General features: G+C 34.4%; 1 protein-coding gene across 1 annotated transcript in view; it reads left to right on the top strand.

Moving 5' to 3' along the window:
* Window positions 1-17106, top strand: part of LOC140147758 (mutS protein homolog 4-like) — a 98886-nt gene extending 81780 nt beyond the window's left edge. The window contains exons 24-26 of the mRNA XM_072169515.1: window positions 8517-8620; window positions 16225-16313; window positions 16914-17106. Of these exons, the coding sequence (XP_072025616.1) occupies window positions 8517-8620; window positions 16225-16313; window positions 16914-17087 (367 nt within the window). The 3' untranslated portion in view covers window positions 17088-17106. The remainder of the gene's footprint in view (window positions 1-8516; window positions 8621-16224; window positions 16314-16913) is intronic.
* Window positions 17107-17524: the final 418 nt, after the last annotated feature.

The raw sequence follows: 17524 nt of genomic DNA on the forward strand, positions 1-17524 counted from the left end.
TACTTGATATCAAGCAGTCTGTCCAGACTTATCAATGTTACAAAGAATACAGAAGCTTCACTGGATAATACAGCCACTGCTCCAACTGAGCGACACATAAAGCTTGATCTCCAAATCTCTGATTGCATTGGAAAATGTTCACCAAAGTGGATATCTGCACCTGCTATTGCCAGCATATACACACCCATAAGTAAATCAGACATTGCTAGATTGCTCAGTAACCAGGATTGAATCTTATTACTTTGAAAGTATTTTGTTCGCCAACCCATAACAAATAAGTTTCCCCCAATTGCGTTGACACCAATAATCCACATAAAAATCTCTAATACCCTATCTGACAACAATCTGTGGCATGTAAGATATGGTGATCTAGCAGTTGCTGCAGTACAGTTTATACCGGCAGGTGTATAGCACATACAGACTTCAGGTTGACTTACATAGAATTCTATTGTTAAAGGGATCCCTACAAATGACTTATTGTCGACTAGTATCAATGGGTTATCATTCAATCTGAAATAGTTCAAGTTGGTTAAATTGAGGATGTTTGGGATATCATTCAATTGATTTTCAGATAAATCCAAAAATGTCAACTCTCTTGTTCCTTTGAATAGATATGAATCTAATTTGGTTAATTTGTTTTCTCCTAGCAACAAAGTTTTCAAACTGTATAAATTCTTCAATGAAGATGGTTTGATAGTAACAAAATGATTGACCTTCAAATCTAAATATATCAAACTGTGTAAATCTTGAAACAATTCAGAATCCAACCGAGATAATTGGTTGTAATCTAAATGCAAGTATTCTAACTTATATAAACCTTTGAATAATTCAGGATGTAGGGCTTCCAATCTATTATTATCTAAATCTATATATGTCAAATTACCCAAGTCACGAAATAGCTCTGCATCTAGTAAAACTAGTCGATTGAACTGGAGATCTAATTGTGTTAAGTTAAACAACCCATGAAATAAACCCACCTGTACTCTGTTCATTTCATTATAATCTATATCAAGATATACCAAGCTGGACAAGCCCTGAAATATATCAACATCTAAAGAAACCAAGTGGTTATCAACTAAATCAATGTATTTCAAATTAGTTAAACCATTAAAGACACCTGCACGTAAATGGTCTATGGTGTTATTTGTTATGGTTAGTACCAATATATTATCCAATCCTTCAAAGGCATTTGGTTTGATTTTCACATTTGACCCAAAAGCCAAATATAGTGAATTCATTTGAGAAGGGTACAAAATTGCAACTGCTTGGTCTTGTTGAAAGAACTGGTTATTTGGACAATGAACAGAAACTTCTCTATTTCCTAAAGTAGCACTGCAGCTTTCTGGAAAATTTTGAAAACCACACAGATTTTGGTCATACATGAACTCCCAAAAATCAAGGTCATTTTGAGCAATACATGTAATAATATGATTATATCCTTTAATGTTATCGCAATCTGGGGTCTGACTTACTTCTGAGCTAAAAGTGCTGCTACTTAAAACTTCAGGACAATCAGGAGACGATAGTTGATTTGTGGCAGCAACTTCACTGATGAAAATATCAACATTACCATAAAGTTGAAATTCAAGTTTTGAATGCAACAGTGCCATGTGGCAAGGTTTGTTGTTTCCCTTAATGATGAGATACTTGTTCTGGCAATGAAGCAAATCTCCCAATCTTTCAACATAAATCACATCAGCGCTTGAAATGCTCTTTAAGACTACAGAGAGAAAAGATGGTGATGTTGATATCACTTGTAAATGACACATTTCAGTTTCACTTCCTTGAATTTGTATGGATTCCCCATTGCTTCTGCTTACGTTGCATGAACTAACATTGTTATTCCACAACGGAATTACTTGTACCTCAGTAAACACGCCATGCAGGAAAATGCTCTGAGTTAAAAGATATCCAACTCCAATGAATTTCAAAATTACACTCAAGTAAATGCATGGAAATTCCATTCTGACGACAGTAAGAAAGAAATAGTCAAGAATCAATAAAGACTATATGCAGTTGAGCAGGTTTCCTATGCAGTATGTATCAAAGATGATCTGCTTGCAAAATGAGCTAGTTCTCTCACACATTTTTATAGTTATCCTGCCTCAGAAAGTTACGTAGTATACGTCAGTCGGTCTGTCAGTCAATCAGTGTGTTTCCAGCCAGTAAAAATCAAGTACACTAGTGCATAGAAGTCAAGTGTGCTATAATCCCGGCATGCACCAATGACAGATCTGTAGTGATAGCTTGTGTAGTATGCTGTTACTTTGTTGCCATAGGAACAAAGCAGTATTGCTTTTATTTGCATCTATGATGGAAGTTCAAATTTAATAACTATTTACTTGATATATACCAATAGATGTAATAAGGATTAATTGAAATCATAAGCAATTGTACAATTGTACAAAGTGCATTATAGACAAAGCTATTTAATATGTTAACGCGGCTGTGTACTCAAGACGTTGTTTCTTTCGCAAAATTGAGCTTTTTTGATATTTGTTTATTTGTTATGTTTTTTATAAATACAAGGAAAGAAAATCCAGATTTATAAACTCCAACTGCGCTATTTTATGGATTTTATTTCACTATTTCATTCGTGTTTGCAATTTTAAAAGAGAGAAAATCTTTGTTGTATCAGCGGGGTACACACGCACAACAACGCATCGCGCTGCGTAGTCACGGAAGTTGTTAACGCACAGATACGCTATGCATACGCGACGCTTATCTGCATGCGTGGCACATCCTTTGGAAACACTAATTTCAAGTGGTCAAATGGCTCCGTTTTAGCTGATAAAATGTGGGGTTTTTCAAGTTCTTTCCCTCGATTTGAATATCAAGTTATGAATGGATTTCGCTCAAACTTCTCAACGGGCTGTGGATTTACCCGATGTTCACGTAATATAAGGTAGAAAAACGAAAACTGCCGCATTCTCCTGTGAGATTCGATGAAAGGGTAAAATGTGCATGACCACTTTAAACTTCAACGGCCATTATTTCAATGTTCATTTTCTCGGTAAAATGACGATTTAGGTACACAATAACTCAATAAATACAGCATCTATAGTTAAGCAAATATGATCACCGTAAAAAGCATGATCGACTCAAGAAACGGTTTTCTCATTTTTTTATATTTTGGTCTATTTCCGATTTTAGGCATCATTTTGTGCAAATAGGTGTTTGTGAATTTTAAAAAGTTCAATTTGATGCCTTATATGGTCAATATCTCAAAAACTAAGGCCAATATCAAAAAAAATTAAAAAAAACGTTTTTGGAATGGAGCTTCAAGATTGAGCTAAAACAAAATAAAATATTTTGGAAAGAGTGTTTTTTTGTTATGATGTACCTAACAAATATTGACAAAAACTCACTTTTTTGTGATTTTCTTCATAATTGTTGTTTTTACCCCAAATCTGTATTTATATTAAGATTTATTGATGTCTTGCCTTTATAAAAATGTATACTTTTATATGTCTTATGCGAATAATTACAAAGTTATTGCACTTTTACTACATGCATGTCTGAGAGTACACAGCCTCCTTAATAGGAATAACATCAACTATTGTGAAAGTGGCTTTTGTAAACCAGTATTGATGTGTTGTTATTTGTCTTTCAAAAATCCAAGGACTTAGCATATCAAATGTAAAATGTAAATGCTTTGCTTAATTGAAAAAATGTTTAATAACCTGATGTGGTATGAAGAAGTAAAGATAAGGTATGTGTTTATTAACTAAGTCAGTATAATGTTATAGATATAAATAACTCTAACAGAGAGGCAGAAAATTATGCAAATTACCAGCAAAAGAACCTCAGCATATGAAAAATGTTTCCTTTCTGGGAATTTGGAAAATGTTATGTGAAGCTCCAGACGATTTGGACTTTAATCATGATGCCATTGGAGATAACAATATTACAGAAAGATCAAAATATGAAGTCTGTGCTAGAACAAATTTAGAGAGGTATAGAATCTTCCAAGAAGAATAAAATAAATATATAATGATGTATATTCATAATATATAAATAAATATAATTTCCTTCCTAGAGTAGCTTGCAAATTCTAAAGATTTAAATGCAGAGTTCAAAAATAATACAAAATAACTTGAGCAAATGTAAAGGAAAATGTCCTTTCTCCTGGGACTTAATTCCACTCAGACCAGGTCTAACTTTAGACCCGGTATAATTCTTTTGTTTAAATGATCCTGATGGATCTGTTTCAGGAAGTGAGAATAACATTTATCTGCTTCCTGGGCCTTTAACAAATTGAAGAATTTTGCCTGTTATGAAAAAGGTGAAATTGTCAATGGCCATTATTTTATTTATATACCTTTCCCACTTTTGAAGTTGTCACCTAGAAAATAATAATTTGTTTGTTTGTGTGTTTTTAATTTCTTGACTTTCTCGTCAAATGCAGCTACCTAATCATACTCAATTGAAATTGGACAAAGCACTTTAGGTCAACTGGGGCTTGAAAATTGAATTACATACATAGTGTGCAAAGAAAAAGTTACTTTAGGTCAAATGGGGTTTGAAAATTGAATTACATATATGTACGTAGTGTGGAAAAAAAGGGCACATGCAGAAAATTAACTTCATTTTGCGATGGTACAACAAAACAATGTCATTTGTTTAGATATTATTTATCCATCCGTTTTGTAATTGTCTGCTAAGTTTCAACTTCATATCTTAAAAGCAACTTAACTTATGAGCGCAAGATGACAGCACAGTGTCAAGAGTGATTAACCATCAAAATATTGCTAAGCAAAAGTTGAACACAAGTATGTAGACCTTTGTTTTAACATTTTTGCTTTATTACTTTCTATTTTTCTCTTATTTTTTCATGGTTAGAGGAAGCCCAGTCGGAGCAGTTCTTCTGAGATTATCCAAACCTGCCTGGTTATCAAATTAATCATTGACAATTTACAAGTGACTTAGCTAATGCCTATGTTTATACTATACCAGGGTCATTGTTTGGCAACATTTTCTTAACATGTTCAAAGACATTTCACTCCCTGGAGGTTTGATTCACCCCAGAAGAACTGCTCTGGTGGGGCTTCCTCTTTAATGCATTTTGAGATATAGCTAATAATAGTATTCATTGTTTCAACTACATGAAACATCAACACTAATTGTGAGTACCTGAATTTGATATGAGAAGTCTAGTAAGAATTTGTACAGACAATTCTGATGAATCTCTTCTTTAGTGGAGTATTCAACTTTGTATTTTATTGTTCTGAGCAACACCAAAATGGCCATATCTCTGGAATTGTAAGTCTAATTATGATGGGGTTTTCAGCAAAAAAAAGCTCTGAGAGGCTAATGTACAAGGGGTATCAAAAAGTTCTAAGCCTCACCTAGAAGGCATAGCAGCATCTCCAAATTTACATTGTAATTAAAAAGTATGTTGCCTTATAAGGTTATGCAATGATATTCATATATCTGTCATTTATTTGTCAAGTGAGGTCCTTTGAAAGTCTTCAGATTCAGCAAAGATCCAAAAATGGATAAACAAGAAGCTCGTGCAGTGATTAAATATCTTCATAAAAAGGGCATGGCACCCAAGGACATCCATCAAGACATGGTCGGCACAAGTAGTGATACCCCTCCTAGCTATTCCACCATAAAGAAATGGGCTGCTGAATTCAAGCGAGGGAGGGAGAGCTCGGAAGATGATCCAAGGTCCGGAAGCCCAAGATCTTCGACAACAGCAGATCAAGTGGACGCCATTCACCGGATGGTGCTGGAGGACAAATTTACCTCAGCAGAGAATGGTCAAGCCCATGGTGTTGTTATTAACACTAAATCGGGCTCTTCAGTTCAACCAGTGGGCGTTCTCCTTTTGTTGGTGCACTCTGTGACGTTTGTTTTTCCTCGGTCATTTGAATCATCACTTTTTTGTCTGTATTGAATTGCTCAGATTGGGCCGAGATGAATTTTTAGCCTTAGATTAAAATTTCCTTACTTTTAAGGGTGGTTTATTTTCTTTATACTATTTCTTAATCATGTTAATAACTTGAATTCTGATCATATGGCCTAATAATAAATATTAAGTTAACTTAATAAATATTATGTTATTCCTGAACATTATGTTCCTGAACATGTTTCAATAATGAAAATTTTAAAACAGGAAAAGACAGAAGTCTAGGAAATTATCTCTCTTTCATGAAACAGTTTGTTTCTATCAATAAGACATCAGACTGCAGGCACAAATATAGAGACGCATAAAAGCAATCTTCAGCTGTAGCATGTGCATTAAAAAGGTATATAGGCTAAAAAACTGGACCATTCAGTCAAAATTGTATTACTGCATGAATAGCCAATGAATATTTGTACTATATTTTATTATCATGATAAAGATGACAGTTTCAGTGCATGCTTCAAACTATCTTATTTAATAACTGAAGATAGTGAACAAAAGCTGTAATAAGAATAATTTGATTAAGGTAATAATAGCATTCCTGTCCTCATTTCACACAGTAAAATGAACTTGGTTGATTATGAGTAGTAGTACAGAATCATGCAGAGAATTCAAATAGAAGTCATATTGGTGGTAGAGCACAATTACAGATAATTAACAAAAGAAATCAAAAGCACTTGGATTCAGCTACAAAGCATACCAAGATGTTCTTTATATCCTAAGGAATTGGTTAATTAGTTTGTTTCATTCACCATGGTTCAGAACATAGGGCTAAAAGAGCAAAGGTAAAACTCAAGGTTTCACCGGGAGTCAAATGATCAAATGCTGATGAAATGAATACAGAAGGGGTTTCAAGATATTTGGCTATATATATATATGATATGATCAAGGGGAATGAGTAGGATGTTGCAAATATTGTTTTTGAGATATTGGCCAAAACAGTGTTCAAATTATTTTGTTTTATATTGTTTTCAGCCATTGATAAATTACTTATAACTCAGTAACCAGATGTCTGATTTTGATGGGGTTTACATCAAAGAGTAGCATCTGTAAACTGCCAGAAAATGGTGTAAAAATCTTTGCCAACATGTGACTCATTCCCCTTGACCATGTTGCATATATTTGGGTCTTTTTTAGCTGTTATTTCTTTGTTATTCTGCCTAGTAATTTGTCCATTATATATTTGATTCATGTCGACTGTTTGTGTTGCAGTAGCAACAACAAAAGAAGTACTCCAAGTATTAACTTCAAATTGTGTCCATTATGAAGTAAAGTTTACCCAGTTCAGTTCTTCTATCATTCTGTTTGTTGGGGTTCTGATATCAGCATGAAGAAGCATATACCCTATTCGTTCTATTAACTGCCCATGCCCTTACAAGCGCCCACCCAGTGATTTTATAACAAGCAAACTGATATTACTTTATTAACTGCCCATGCAAATCTGAATCATGGGCTGAAACAAATGACACACTAATGATGATAGATGAATATGTTGGGCCTTTTTTTACGTTTTGTTGGCCTAAACAATGTAAAAGATAAGTGCCCACCCAAAATGATTTTCTTAAGTGCCCTGGGCGGTTAATGGAACGAATACGGTAAGCAAGTTTACACAATGTGAACCTCATTGCGATGGTTTGCAGTGAAATTATACCAAACAGGACTGCAAATTGCTCAAGGGTGCCCCTTGCCCCCTTGGCATCACACAGATTCTGAATCAGTAGGTCTCACCAAAAAACATTTTGTGGACTGTATTTTGAGAGTTTTCAGCTTCAGGTCTAGACTATATAGATCTTTATTTCCATATTATCAACAATCAAAACAAATATGGTTAAATAAAGGCACAAGAACAATGACACGCAGGAGATGACTGAAAGAATGAAATAAAATGAAAGAACAGGGAGTCAGAAGCAGTCATCCCCTAAATCAGCTTCTAATATACGTACAAAATTACATAAACATCAATATGATAAGCATAATAATAGCAAACTATCATTTAGATGCAACATAAAAACACAAGCTGCTACAAATAAGCACATGCAATTGGTCTTATTTAGTTGCATTTTTAAAGTTATAGTACTGAATATGTTTGTTGTTGTTTTTGCTGCTACAGTTTGTCCACTCTGAAGTACAAAGTGACAACGCGCTCGTACATAGCGCGTTAACAGTGTGTAGTGCTGCGTCTCTGCTGCAGGTATGCGTGCCTTCAAAGTCGGCACAATGTGTGCGTCCGCGTCAGTACTTTGTACTTCAGAGTAGACTGACTGTAATATATTGTTTAAAAAAAAAATTCTACAGCACACTTATGAAGTTTCAAATTCTTATTAAGTCATTAAAGTATCTTGAATATATTTTAGTAAGTGTGCTGGTTCAAATATGCAGAATTTTATCACTTTGATAGTCTTTTTTTTTCATTTTCATGTTCTTGGCAACCCAGATTAGGTGCTATAATTTTGCAAAAATAAACATTAATAACATTAATTATTAAGGTAAAAAACTTATTTCTGAACACTTTCCCAGAAATATCTTACTTTGATAGAACAGATTCATATGATATGAAAAAGTGAAATATCAATGATTTGCACTTTTTGATTATTTTCTTCTGCAGTTATCATTTTGAGGTAGAACATAGCTCAGCAGATGATGGCAAGAAGCAGACACTTACCTATACACATGTATTGTCCAAGGGTAGAACAGAAGAAAAACACTATGGTAAGTAATCAAATCTGAATCTACTTTCTATTCAATCTGATTGAGGTGGGTTTATTTTCTTCCTACCTCATGCACCATGTAGAAATGAAATGAAATTTTATTTTATTTTTCCTATGTAAGAAATGAGTAAATTACATTTTGTTGCTGTGTTATAAAAAAGATCTTGTTATTTTCATTAATTAAACCTACAATCCAGGAAAAAAATAGTTGGCACACTTGCACTAAACAATGGAAATGCTTGCCCTATCAAAATTGGAGAGGCGAGTGAAACATGCATGCAATATATGTGAAGTACAGACTCCCCCTTTATCTCACCCTTCCCCACTCCCCATCTTTCAATGTTGGAGGGTCTCACAGACCTGTTGACAACATGGCTTGGTCCAACATTGAATTGGGGGAGCGGGGGAAGAGATATACCAAAAGACAGGCAAAGTGCGCCAACCTTTTTTTCCTGGATTGTAGCTGGCCCATATTTTGTACATTTGAGACATGAACTTGAAGTTAAACAGGTGGTTTGGTTTAATTTTGATTAAGTATACATTTTTATTGTGGTGAAGAATACAAATAAAAAACATATTTTTTGTCATATATGGGGAGACAAGAACATCTGAACATCTTCTTTTTTTTGTATGTGGAATGAGTAAGTTATATTTATGTTGCTGTATGATAAGAATATCTTACTTATTTTGATTTTAAAATGTACTGACAAAAATATAGCCTTTATTTTCTGCATACCATAAAAACTTGATAGTTAGCATGTGTGCATACTATCAAGCACTTTTAAAACATGAAACATAAAGTGCCCCATCCACAAAAGTGTAAAGGATCGATACACATAGTTATATATGAACAAGTAAACCTGCAAATTTGTGTCTCAACCCCATTAGCTCAGTTGGTAAAGCGCCAGACTTTGGTACAATTTCATGTTTTCAAAAGCGCTAGATAGTAAGCACATATGATAACTATTAAGTTTTTACGGTATGTAACATGAAATAAAACAGGTTGTTTGGATTAGGTTTGATTAAGAATGCATTTTATTGAGGTAAAGAATAAAAATATTATACCTTGTAGAAATGAAATGAATTTAATTTTTCCTGTAAATATTGTTCATTTTGGACAATTCCTATAAAAAAGAAAGTTTTTTAACTCGCGTTTTAGTGACGTTTCACCACTACACTAGTGGCTTCATCAGACTGGCAACTCATCACATCTGACTGTAATTTGATTTTTCCTATGTAAGGAATGAATAGAAAGAGTAAATTACATTGATGTTGCTGTGTTACAAGAAGAGCTGGCCCATATTTTGTACATTTGGGACATGGAGTAAAACAGGTTGTTTGGATTAGGTTTGATTAAGAATGCATTTTATTGAGGTAAAGAAGAAGAGAACCGTACCTTGTAGAAATGAAATGAATTTAATTTGATTTTTCCTATGTAAGGAATGAATGGAATGAGTAAATTACATTTATTTTGCTGTGTTACAAGAAGATCTTAGGTGTTTTTTTTCATTAATTAAACCTAGCTGGCCCATATTTTGTACATTTGGGACATGGAGTAAAACAGGTTGTTTGGACTAATTTTGATTAAGTAAACAGGTTGTTTGGGTTAGGTTTGATTAAGAATGCATTTTGTAAAGAATAAGAAAACCGTACCTTGTAGAAATGAAATGAATTAATTTGATTTTTCATATGTAAGGAATGAATAGAATGAGTAAATTGTTATAAGAAAATCTTATTTTCATTAATGTACTGACAAAAACATGTCATATATTATCTACATTTGTGACAGAATAAAACATGTTGTTTGGATTAATTTTGAATGGAGAATACATTTTTATTGGGATGAATAATACAAATAGAAACCAATTTGTCATGTGGGAAGACAAGACTATTTGATTTGATTGTGTTTGTGCAGTCGATCACCAATAATATAAGCATACACATGCCCATTGCGCTACTAATACTATGCAGTTACATCCTATAATAAGGCATCAACCAATCAGTCACGGCAATCACAGTCCATGCACGTTTTTAAATATCACTCGGGCTTTACATTGCTTGTTTGGAATACCAGCTAATAATTGAGGCAGTGCCAGAATTCATTGGGGTGGGGAAGGGCAAGTGATTTTTTGGGAGTTCCCAAATTTGCCTAAAAGTGGGAATTCTTTGTATCATTTTGACTCAAGATTAGGGGAATGCCCCTTCTCCCACAGTGGTGCTGCTGGCTGAGTTTGTCATCATGTGTTAAAACCCATCATCACCATCCACACCCAGTATCATGCAAGAACTGAGGGAAATAGTGTAGGAAAAAAGATTAAAGTGTGTATAATGGAAAAGTTATAGGTTTAAATTTATGCAAATATGCATACAAAACATTCTGATCTAGAGTGTAATTTGAAAGTTAGGAGAGTAAGATATATAATATCATAGATAATCCTGCATAACGGACACGAAGGAAGATGGCTCGATCAAAAAAATATTTTTTATGCTTATTATAACTATTTTGGATAGTAATTTGTGAAAAACTGAAAGAAAAAAAAATTACCTCATCAATTATGCAAATTAGGGCATGTGTACAATTGTACACATTGTGACTAAGTGACGACGTTTACAATGATTTTTTGGATACAATTGTACACATTATGACTAAGTAATGGCAGTAAAACTTGGTAACATATGTGAAGCAACAAACCTGAACCCTTTGTTTCTTTTTTCTGTTGCCTTCATACGTGCATATCTGTAGCCTTAACTCTCATTAATTTGGTATAAAATGCTAATAAACAGTTCTTGTCTTTGGAGAGACCGAAAAAGACATCACACTTAATAAACTTGATTTCTGAGACTAATTTTGTTACTCCACTCTACACGATCCATTTTCGGGCCCATCAACGACCAGTTACTCCTAAATATCTCTGTAATAATAGGCCTACATAGTGGTTTTTCCAAAAAATGCATCCAGAGCAAATTATAAACTGAATGGAAGTATTGACAAAAGAGTTAAAAATAACTTTTAATGATGTACAAAGTATACTAAATAACTCCTATATATTGATAAGATTAGTCACACTGTGTACAACTGAACACAATATATTAGTCTTATATTTACAAGGTGAGACACACTGTGTACAATTGTACACACCATTTAACAAAAATTCCACACCACATATGTTTGAAGCATTTGATCAAAAATAGTGTTCCATGTTTTCTACAGGTCTTACACTAACCCCCTGACTAGAATTTAGCTTGTCCACAATGATATTTCATATAAAATTAGAAAGGGAAAGTACATGTCTTCTGGCAACGTGCTGTAGTGGGTGATGCCCTTTTAGATCATGAAAAGTGACATTCAGTGAGGCGAGGGCGCTCTGCCCTGGAGGATAGCATATGAATGCACAATTGTGCACATGGTGTTTGCTTGCAGTAATAAGCTTCCCCTGGTATACAGGGAGCAATAGAAGTCCATGTGTACAATTGTACACAGTATGTACGAAGGGGTTAAATGCATTGAAATCATGGTCAATTTCAAAAGTCGTAATTACTGTCATTGAAAACTGATACCATGTTACTAGTAATAATGTGTCTAACAATCTGCTTGCTTGGCATCTCATATCAACAAATTCAATAGTTAATCAATTCAATAGTTAATCAATTCAATAGTTAATCAATTCAATAGTTAATCAATTTAAAAATCTGTTTTCTATCTTTGCAATTAAGGAACAAATGATCTCTGTGTTGAAATAGCCACCATCAATAATACCTTGCTGTCAATAATGTCTTCTTTTGTTTTTGAGTCCAAGGACAAATATAACACAATGACAAAGCAAATGTTTTGAAATCGCCTGAAATAACAGAAATGTGAGGAATGAGGGGTCTTTTAGAGCTGAAATTATCCAAATCAAGTGTCTTTCGGAGCTCTATTTTGTTCAAATTTAGGGGGTCTTTTGGAGCAAAATTGTAGCAAAATCAAAAAAGGCGGTCTTTCCAGGGGGAACATACCCATATGGTCATCCCCGGGAGTACAAGGTTCTGAATATTGAAAACAATATAAACATGTAATTGAATAGATGGAGAATCTTCCTGAATGAATTTACCCCGCAATTTAATTAAGAATATAAGAAAATTGGTACGGTATGTGAAGGTTGCAATAATAGAAATATTGGCGCTTCAATGAATAAAACTGGTCAAATTGAAGAGTATTGTCCATAAAATAACAGATTTAAATCAATCAGTCAATTAATGACATCCAGAATTGTTTGTTCAGTATAAAAGCTTGCCGAACATGAGCATTGATTTCTTCAAATTGTTCTCTTTTATGTACGTATAAATGCAATTAAGTGTGTCAATACAGTATTCTTTGAGCTATTTGTTCTGAAAATAGCAACTGAATTGGATAGATAGTTTCTATATACAGCCTGTAAGATCAAGGTGTATTTATGTTTGTCTGCAGCATGTTTATTACAACCCTTTACAGTGTGTAAAAGTAGACTATAATGTTATGGGATACTTTTTACATTGAAAATATTGTTTCAAAACATGTTTGTTCATGTGAATAAAAACTAAAAAATGCATTTACAAATGTAGCATTTAAACATGTTTCTTAAACCTGAATAATTTAAAAGAAGTTACCAGTGTTCATGGGGAGGGCTGTTCAGGTTTTTTTTTGAGGGGCATTTTGTGATCCACAACCTCATCTCCCTACTTAGGTACCACGTTGAATTAAGGTCCTATAACACACTAACACTATTGATGACTGGCTAGGTACCGATGACTCTTTCTTTTGATGATGTAATAAATTGTATTAAGCTTAATAATTAACATTTGCATAGCATTTTCATTTCATTTCAATAAAAAACTTAAGCACTATGTAAATGTTCAGGACATGATAGAAATGGCTATCAGTATCTATTGGGGCACTGATAGCACTATTAGAACCAAATGAGACATCGTGCCTTACCTCTAAAAGAGTTGAGATATTAATACCATCAGAATGCTTGTTCTACATAATGTATACATAACATTTCTTGCATGTTGGTTGTTGCAAAAGAAAGTCTCTAATTTGTGTTTGCTTTCCGTCAATGTATAATTGCAACATAGTGGCCTTCGTAGTGGTGTAATACTTGTTATTATACATAGCTTGCTTATTAGGGGGGTGTGTTATTTAGCAAATTTCAACTTTTTAATATGAATTGCAGTTCAAAATATGGTATCAACATTGGAAATCAAGAATATGAAAAATTTTTATTCAAAAAAGATTTTAACCCCCCTGTACATGCCCCTTGAAAATTTTGAAACAAGGTTTCCGAATTGGCAGGCTTGTATACTTACTGCATGTAGCAGACGACATTAATGGAAGTTGAAATGGCTGTGAACGCTTGATTAAAGTGCTTTTTGCTAAAATTATGGGTTGTATATGTGGCCTTCTTGATAAACTAGTGTGAAATTAGTTCCATATGATGACATTTGAGCAATTTTGGACATTTATAGGTTAGTGTGGTGTAAAAAGTGAGTAGGCCTATCTTTGTGATGTGGAGTCGAAACTAAAACACTTTATGAAGAGATAGACTTTGTCATCACAGATCAAACAGCTCATAGTGTAGGTGTAGAAAGTCTTATTGAAGAAAGGCTGGATTCTGGATTTATGTCTGACCATCTTTTCTGTACTTAAGGTGTAGGCCCTAAGGTCCGTATGCACAAAAGAGTTAGGCCGGTCTTATGGAATTGAGTTCCATCAGGAATGGTCTTTTACTCTTATTTACTTCATAGAGTAGCAAATTCTAAAGATTTACATGCAAAGTTCAAAAATAATACAAAATAGCTTAAGAAAATGTAAAGGAAAATGTTCCTTGTCCTGGGACTAAATTGCACTTAGACCAGGTCTAACTTTAGACCCCGTCTAACTCATTTGTGCATACGGACCTAAGAGTCTTACCAAGCACGTAATTGAGAACAGAATAGGTAGACAAGATAATACCCAAGAATAATACTACTCAACTACTGCCTCATCATCGAGCAGTTTGACTCAACAGGCACTTGGCTGCATACAAAGTTAATAAATCATGGAACAAGTCCAATGGATTGACATCCACATTTCCTAGTTGGCCCTATATCATTGTATATGAACATTGAACACATACTTGCATGCATTATCAGTGCTTCTTGGATCTGGACTCCCTGAAAACCATATAGTCTTACTATACAGGAGCTCTGATTAATTTACATCATAATTATTTTACACCATATTTTTCACTAACTAAACTTCAACAGTTACAACCTACTCAAAACTGATACCAGCCTTTTATCAACTTTATGATGACTAATTGCGCAATGATCCCAAGAACCTTCTTAACATCAACATAGGGGCCTACCAGCATTCTCCTTTGTGTCAATGGACAGATTTCCAGCAAATCAAGAACATGTATGATAATAACATATTATGATAGGCCTATATAGTATATAGCCTACTCATTTAAAGTAGCAGAATCCTTCTTATTATGAAGCCACATGATAAAGATGATCGATCATGTCTTGTTCCGGTTTACAGAAGCAGAAGGGAGACAGTTTTACCTTTGGGGAATGTGATCTTACAGCTGAGCATGCCATATAGGCCTATCTTCCATGGATTCAGAGAAGCTTGACAAGCAGCTGTATCTTGAAGATGTGCAAGGGACACCAGTCTTTCACTTCTTAAATCAAGTGATGTTTGCAATTAAAAGATGTGTGTGAAATATAATGCCGAAAACCTGAACCTCTGTTTGAGGAATGTGATGTCTAACGCACTTAACTGAAGCATTGCACTCTCTTCTAGACAAATAAAAAGTGATATTTATCCTCCAGCTGATAAGCTGTTTATGTTATTGTCAACACATTTGACCAAACTCAGCATTTACAATACAAAATAACCATTAAACAGGCTCAAGAATCACAATTTCTTGCAGTTTCTATGAAAACCTACTACATTAAGCAATGTGCAAGGCTGCCGAATTCGGAAACCTTGTTACCAAATCTTCAGGGGGCATGTACAGGGGGGTTAATCTACTTAAATTTATTTTTAATGATCATATTCTTGTTTAGTATAGTCAATACCATATTTTTAGCAGCAATTCATAAAAAGTTGGAATTATCACCCCCCCCCCTATTATCAGTGGCGTAGGGGCACAGGGGCACGTGCCCCCCCCTTCGATCTGAAATTTTTTTAAATCCCATAGGAAAATTGCCAAAAAACGGCTTGTGCCCCCCAATCATGGTTGGTGCCCCAATGTGATGACCCACGCTACGCCACTGTTGCTTATCGATCCAAGATGTTGAAATAATGAAATGCACCTTAAAATACTTATTGAAGTATAATGTAGTAGTTCTTTGTGAGAAAAATAATAGTACCGGTACTGTAATTTAAAGTTCAATAATATAATCTGCTATCTGAACCAATAAATCAATGCAAAATATGTAAGTATTGCAAACTTCTAAATAGTCAGTGATATTTTTTCTGTAATATTCTCACCTGTATAAAATTAAGTACAATGTTGCCATAAGATTTTCACATCTTGATGTACCGGTATTCAACACATAACCATCATGATTGTACTTTGTTTCTTGAACCTGTTACAGGCATTCAGTTAGCAGAAGTTTCAACATTGCCAGCTTCTGTCATTGCAGAATCAAAACAACTCTCAGAATCAACAGCATTGCAAAAGAGGGTAAGCATTTTTTGTTTTAAATACCTATTACAATTATAACAAGTATTATTTTTCAGATGACTAACTTTGGAATTAAAAGTGCTCAAACCCATTACAGGTGAGCGTAGAAACAAATTCAAAGTATAGACCTCTGGAAAAGTCAACCATTACTACTAGTTTCACAGCATACCCTCACTTACGATCATTGGGTATACCGATCATCAGACGCTCACCTGTAATGGGTTTGAGCACTTTCAATCAAAATCATCATATGTTGGACTATTAGGAGTCACACAACCAGTTCTGAGTATGCCCCTGCATATTAATGTGAATAAAGTTTATAATCTAATCTAATCTAATCTAATCTAGTCAACCTATTATTTATTATCTTTACCCAGGGTATGCCCGAACCTAACCTCATGCATGGTAACCGGTTTCATAGAACACAGACATTGAAATGAACCCATTTATTGTCAGTTCAAAATTACCTGAAGACATTCATGATCCCAAATCAAATGTTGTATAGATGAGGTAACATGTTGGTCAGCAGTTGTCATTGTTCTTTGCCTGTCTGTATGCGTGCTCATCATTTCAAATTCCCCTTCTCTGTTTATTTTTCAGCAACATTCATTGGGCACAGCTGAAGCACATCGTCAGAAGGCAGTGTTCCGTTTATCCAACAGAGTGGTGCAAGCTATCCGCAACTCTTGCCTTGATAAAAACAGTCTTAAAATGTACCTGCAAGGTCTGAAGCAACAGTACCAAAATGAAATGAATAGTGTACCAGAAGAGTGAACAGAGCTTTATATGCAAGCCATTAGTAGTAGTAAGAGTATGAGCGGCGTGAGCCGCGAATATTCTTACAAACTAGTAGCACCCACCAAAATGCTCTCGTAAGTAGGAAGTGTACTCTTATAGCCAGTTGTCCTGGTCTCAAACTTGTCATCAACTCCAATATGTTTATCTATAAACCTGTCACCAGCTCAGTTCCTTTACTTTTGACAAGAGTTGATCTACATGTAGGGACAAGGCAGATAATTGGGTAATTTATTGCATGGGTCTGAGGGAGCAAGGTAGATGGTCATTGTATGTCTCTGGACTGGGTTTGACAGTTTGTTGTTGTGTGACAGCCTGGATTCCTTCCTATATATTGATTTTTCATTTTTGCCTTGCTTTCTTTCCTTCTTCCTTTTTTTCTTCATTATTTTCTTTCCTATCTTTCTTTCTTACTT

This window comes from Amphiura filiformis, chromosome 3, assembly GCF_039555335.1.
Source record: "Amphiura filiformis chromosome 3, Afil_fr2py, whole genome shotgun sequence".
NCBI classification, from domain to species: Eukaryota; Metazoa; Echinodermata; class Ophiuroidea; order Amphilepidida; family Amphiuridae; genus Amphiura; species Amphiura filiformis.